The sequence below is a fragment of the Nannospalax galili genome, unplaced genomic scaffold, assembly GCF_000622305.1.
Source record: "Nannospalax galili isolate Female #2095 unplaced genomic scaffold, S.galili_v1.0 scaffold491, whole genome shotgun sequence".
Taxonomy (NCBI): domain Eukaryota; kingdom Metazoa; phylum Chordata; class Mammalia; order Rodentia; family Spalacidae; genus Nannospalax; species Nannospalax galili.
The window spans coordinates 153,577-159,509 of record NW_008329523.1 but is presented as its reverse complement, the minus strand read 5'-3'; the positions used below and the strand labels follow the sequence as shown (position 1 = coordinate 159,509).

At 38.5% G+C, this 5,933-nt stretch overlaps 1 protein-coding gene across 1 annotated transcript in view; it reads right to left on the bottom strand.

Moving 5' to 3' along the window:
- The window catches only part of Ppm1l (protein phosphatase, Mg2+/Mn2+ dependent 1L), a 107,247-nt gene extending 104,480 nt beyond the window's left edge, over positions 1–2,767 (bottom strand). The window contains exon 1 of the mRNA XM_008837875.2: positions 2,711–2,767. Within this exon, the coding sequence (XP_008836097.1) occupies positions 2,711–2,767 (57 nt within the window). The remainder of the gene's footprint in view (positions 1–2,710) is intronic.
- Positions 2,768–5,933: the final 3,166 nt, after the last annotated feature.

The window sequence follows — 5,933 nt, the reverse complement described above, 5'->3', positions numbered from 1 at the left end:
GGTCCTCTGCAAGAGCAGCCAGTGCTCTTAACTGCTAAGCCATTTCTCCAGCCCCATCGCCTCTTTTAAAAGGCACATTCATGCATTTTGCTCCATATTTAGTAAACCCAAAAAACTGTACCATAGTTTAAAGGTTCACTGAAAGGTGGAACATCCTGCTAGAGAGTTGGATTTGGTAAGACAGGTGTAGTTTTACAAAGCTTCATAACAAATTTAGATAGAAATTCAAGGGTTGTACCAGACCCTTCACAATAACTTCATCCTTCTGCATCTCCAAGACTCAGTTTGGCAAGTTAATTATTTTTAATTCTTATAAAAAGCTTGACTGTATATAATGACATTGCTGCAGGGCCTCAGTATCACAGGCTCCTTTAAAAGAAATCATTTTAATAGTTTCCTGAGCCTCAGAAAGCCCGAGCCCTCCCCTGAAGCAAAATGACGAACCTGGGATATTTCTGATGCCAGGCAGCACCGGGAACCCTTTCTCAACAGTTTGTGGCCAACCAAGCGATCCTTGGCAAGCTGTGTGAAGCAGGTCACAAAATGACCTCTAGCAAAGCACCTTGGCCACACCATGATTTGTTCTTGACTATGCCCAGACCGGGTCAGAACACTGTGCTGACCTCTGCCAAGGTCAAATGGAGAGCTGCCAGAGGATGCAGGAGACAGGAAAAGAAGCCACCATCACCACAGTGATACAGAACTGCACACAGGGCTTGAAAGGGGATCTTATTTTAGCAAGGAAAAAAAAAAAAAAGGATACCTACTTGTGTAGAACAGCTATAATTTCAGCGGCAAATGCACCTGCTTATGTAAATATAAACTGACACATCTTTAAATCCAAATAGGCAAATAGTTTGTGCTTACAAAGAAAGAAAATCTTGAGCTGGAAAGATGGCTCACCAGTTAAGAGCACTGACTGTTCTTCCAGAGGACCCAGGTTCAATTCCCAGCACCCACATGGTAGCTAACAACTGTCCGTAACTCCAGTTTCAGGGGATCTGATGCCTTCTGGCCTCCGCTGGCATTGTACAACATGGGTGCAGGCAATACACTCATACATGAAATTTAAAAAAAAAAAATCTTTCCTCAATTCTACCCCAGAAGACAATAGCTAGACAGGTAGATATACAGTCAAGGACTAGAACTGCACCTTTGTGGTTCTATGGTCTTTTGTGTTCTGGGCAATTGTGCTAGGTGCTAGGGATAAACAGTGAGGAAAAGGAAACAGTGCCCACACCCAGGGTGCTCATGGGCTAGTGGGGAGTCAAGAAATTAAGCACATAACATGGTATCTGAAGTGAGGAGATTCTTTCAGGGGATACAACAGAAAGACCTAACCACCTGGAGTGGAGAGAGGCAAGGCTTCCCCAAGAAAGGGAGGCTTGCACCAAGATCTAAAAATGACTGGGAGGTTCACAGGGTAAGAAGTGTGAGAGGCAACTCAGGCAGGAAAGGCCTCTTACATTGATACGAATGCTTTTAATGTAGGTAAGGGCTGGCCTGTAAGATAACAGGTAAAGGTACCTGATGACCTGAGTTTGATCCCAGGAGTCACATGACAGAAGGAAAGCACCAACTCCTGCAAGTTGTACTCTGGCCTGCACTTGTGCACACACACACACACACACACACACACACACACACACACACGTGTACACACATACATGTACACACACAAAACAAAACAAATTATAAAATAACGTGGGTAGAGCCATGAATGAATAAATGTGCAATTTTACAGGTTGAAAGGGCTCAAGGCAGATTCTTGCTCTGAAATGTTGGATAGTAGTCATCAGGTCTGCAGAATAGAGGCATGGACACCTGCTAGACCTCCCAAATAAAACCAGGAATTTTTTTTTCTTTTGTAAAATTTATTGATTTTTTGTGTGTGTATATCACACAGAACATCCCAAACAATTTATTCATCTATATACCTACTTCCCAAATGGCACCCTCCCATAGCCTCCCCTCCCACACACTGGAGCCCATATACTCTGTCATCCCTGTTACTGTCCACTGTGTTGTCGGCACCCCCAGCCATTTCCCAGTAATTTTTACCTGCTCTTGAGAAAAAAAAAAAAAAAGTTCCTGACCTTCTTTCCATTAAAATGGGTTTACTATAAAGAATCTGAGTTTAAAATAAAACTTGACCTCCACAAGTCCTTACTGTCCCATTTCTTCACCTACTCACATTGCTGCCTTTCTTGAGCCTTAACCCTTCTTTATATTTCTTTAAGGTATTGAATTTATACCTCACTGGCCATTTTACTATGACTTGCAGCCATGACACATCTGAGTATCTTATACTCGTCATTTTTTTAATCAGAATTTTTTCTGTAGGAAACTGTGGGCTAAAATAACTGATAAGCATCATCAAGGCTGAAATATTGTTTTTAAATTTCTCATCTGAAAATTCAACAGAATAAAGCTAAAATGAGTTTTTCTCTATTAAGAAATGTATGGGAGTGCCCCCAGTAGGGAAAGCAAGTGGCTCCTTCACTTGCACAAGAAAGAAGTCCAATGTGTTCCTGTCTCCAAAGCCCACCTTGTTATCCCCTCATGCGGTTGTATGGTCCTATTCCATGGAGGAAGTTCACCACCAGAGAGAATTTGAAACAAGGAAACTTGAGCATAGGGTGGCCTCCTAGTCCCCATTGTCAGAGAATCAGTTCCTGAAGATGGAATCCAATATGAGCATTTCACCTACCTGAGAGCTGGAAAAACCGGAAGCAAATTCATTCTCCCTTCTAGGCAGGTCACTCATGCTCTTTAAACACCATAATTTATCGAGTACTTGCTATGTGTCAGGTAATATGCCTGTGCTTTGCACCAATCACTTCATTGTATCCTCACAGCCACCCTGCAAGGCAAGTGTGATCAGCAATGTTTTACATGTTACCCTCGTACACTCTGGCAATCATTTTCTCTTCATCAAAATCTAGACTTTCATAAGTATTTTATGTAGGTAAATCTGAGTAATTACAGGCTAATAAAAATATGATAATAAAACTGCAAATAAAGAGAGGGATAAAGTTAAGATACAATATGTGCATTAAGATTCCTTTTATTTGTAGAGATGAATTAAAAGTCGATTCTGAGTTTCTTGGCACCCAATGCAAAGAAATAAAAGTGACTATCCCAACAAATCATAGCATCATTCAAGTAAAGCAGGAAGGATAAAAATAATGCCTGTGGCAGACATTATTTACCAATCAAAAACATGATGTATAAAGCACTCAATAAATGAAGATTTCTTTTCCAGGACAAATTGTATGCCCACAGCCAAGAAGAAAGATCACTGGTCACTGCACAGTTATTTATAAATCAAGTTAAGAACTCTGTTTAAAAATCTTTCCTTCAAGTAGAGAAAACAAAATTACATATATACATATCACATTCTAATACAATATTTTAATGGTATTCTTCCTAAGAAGTAGATAAATCTTCAGGGTCTTTTCCAGTTCTTCAGCTAAAGAGAAAATTACATCTGGATGTGTGTGTAAGTTCTATGAAAATTTTCAAATGAAAAGTCTATAAATGATAGCTTGATTGTGTAATTCCCCATTTAACACACGTCATCAGGTAATGAGGAGTTCTGCATAAGTATTTCAGTTTTGATGAAAAAAATTTAGAAGGGAATGTCTCAGAAGGAAAACATATACTTCCACAGTTTTTAAAGAGCCTTGTTAGCTTAAAGCCCTCTCTCAAGGCAAGGGGAGAGTAGAGCCACGCACATCTCCCACGCAGGTGTTTGTGTTTGGTTCCCACACAAAACCACTCTGATCACTGTGAGCACCTCTTGGTTCTCTGCAGAGGTGGATAATCTTGCTTTAAAGAGGCTGTTTTATGCATGATTATCTACCTCAAGATTTGAACGAAGTTTAACCTCTTATTAAAGAAAAGTACACAGATTTTGTGATGGTTCTTTTTCACCTTAGGTCTTTTTCATTTACATCAAAGTTCAATTTTAAATCTTTTTTAAAAACTGTTATTTATGTTATGTGTATGAGTGTTTTGCCTGCATGTGTGTAAGTGCACTACATGTATGGGATGTTCACAGTGGCCAGAAAAGAGAGTTGGATCCCCTGGAACTGAAGTTATGGAAGGTTGTTAGCCACCATGTGGGTGTTGGGAACTGATCCCAGGTGCTTTAACTGCTGTGTTCTTAACCACCGAGTCATCACTCCAGCCCCATCAAATGTCAGTTTTAAGTGCTCCAGTTTAAAAAAAAAATCTTTTAGATAAATGAGAATAAAACTATAGAAATGTAAATTGAATGCATATGTATATATATATATGTTTTATAAAAACTTATTAAGAATATCACTTTAGTTTCAAATACTCCATGGAAATTTATACAAATGGCTTGAATCAAACTGGTAATTTTATATTTATGTTTATAAATGCAATTAACAAGTCAATGAACATAAAGAATGGAATGCATAAAAATTTAAATGGTATTTGTATATTTTTTCTCTAACATAAATATTTGTTACTTGAACAAGACTGATATTATACCTTTCCTGGTTCTTTAGCACTTTGTAAAAATGTCAGACATACAGTAGGTGCTCAATAAATGTTTGCTGAATTAATTAATCAAAACTCATTGTTAACTGGAACATTGAAAATTTAATATTCAAATTTTTAATTCATTTATCTTAAATCACATAAGTTAGAAAATAAGCAATATTTAATAACATACATGTTATTTGCCAAATTAATTTTTTTAAACATATTCATGATTGTCCCACTTTTTAAAATATTAAGACACCATACACAAGAACTGAATAATTAAAAGAAAGTTCTTTACTATGCTTCTGAAGTCTGCCTAGACACAGTAAAAAACTTCCATATTAAGGAGTGGAGAGATGGCTCAGCGATTAAGACCACTGAATGCTCTTGTAGAGGATCTGGGTTTGATTCCCCGCACCCAAATGGTGGCTAACAACCATCAGTCTGTAACTCCAGTTCCAGGGGATTGGATGCCCTCTTCTGACCTCTGCGGGCATTGCACGACACAGGTGCATTTACACACATGCAGGCAATACACAACAAATAAAATAAATATTTTTTTAAACTTCCATATTAATAAGCAGGAATAATCTTCAACATGGTTTAAGTATGCACATGCAGGTACCTTTTTATCCACCAGATGGCAACGGAGAATCAAGCAAAATAATCTTACTTTTGTTCTATTGAAGAGGGAAATTGAATGCATGTAGTAAGGGATGGTCGCCCTCTTTTCTACTAAACCAAAAAGTGTCAAAATCCACAGCTATGATCAGCAGAGGACAGGCTGAACTTGGTTAGAAAGCATAGTTCATAATTCATTCAAGTATTCATTTTAACGTGTATTAAATGTTTATGATGATTCAAGGATGAGGTTGAGTACAGAGAGCTTAGAAAAAAAAAAGTTCTTGCCCTGAAAGGCCTTGTGATTTCAGGAAGCAGATAACTTGTGAAGAGCTACTACAAAGAAACCATAGTCAATTATCTAATTGAGAATCCTCAGAAATGCATGTCTTAAAGGATATGTGAGCCAATCTTAAGGAATGAGTTTGCAGAGCAGAATAGACTAGTGCTATGGTCTAGATATGGGATGTTCCCCAAATGGCTCATGGGTTAAAAGTATGTCCCCAAGCTGGTGGCCCAGGCATTGAGAGATGACTGGATCATGAGGATGCTAACTGCATCAATATGTTATCACACAATGAGTGAAGAAGTGAAAGGTGGTGCCTGGTGTCGAGAGCCATGCTTGACATGAGCATAGGAAAAAAGAAGTGTCATTTTAAGAGCGTTTGAGCTCTCTGCTTTAGCGGTTTGAGCTGAGAGGCTGTGCCTCCATGATAAATCAGGTCTTTTAGAAAGTTAGTTTTGGTTTGGTCTTTGGGCACTGGAGTTGGTGAGGTAATGCAGCAATGTGCTGCGGC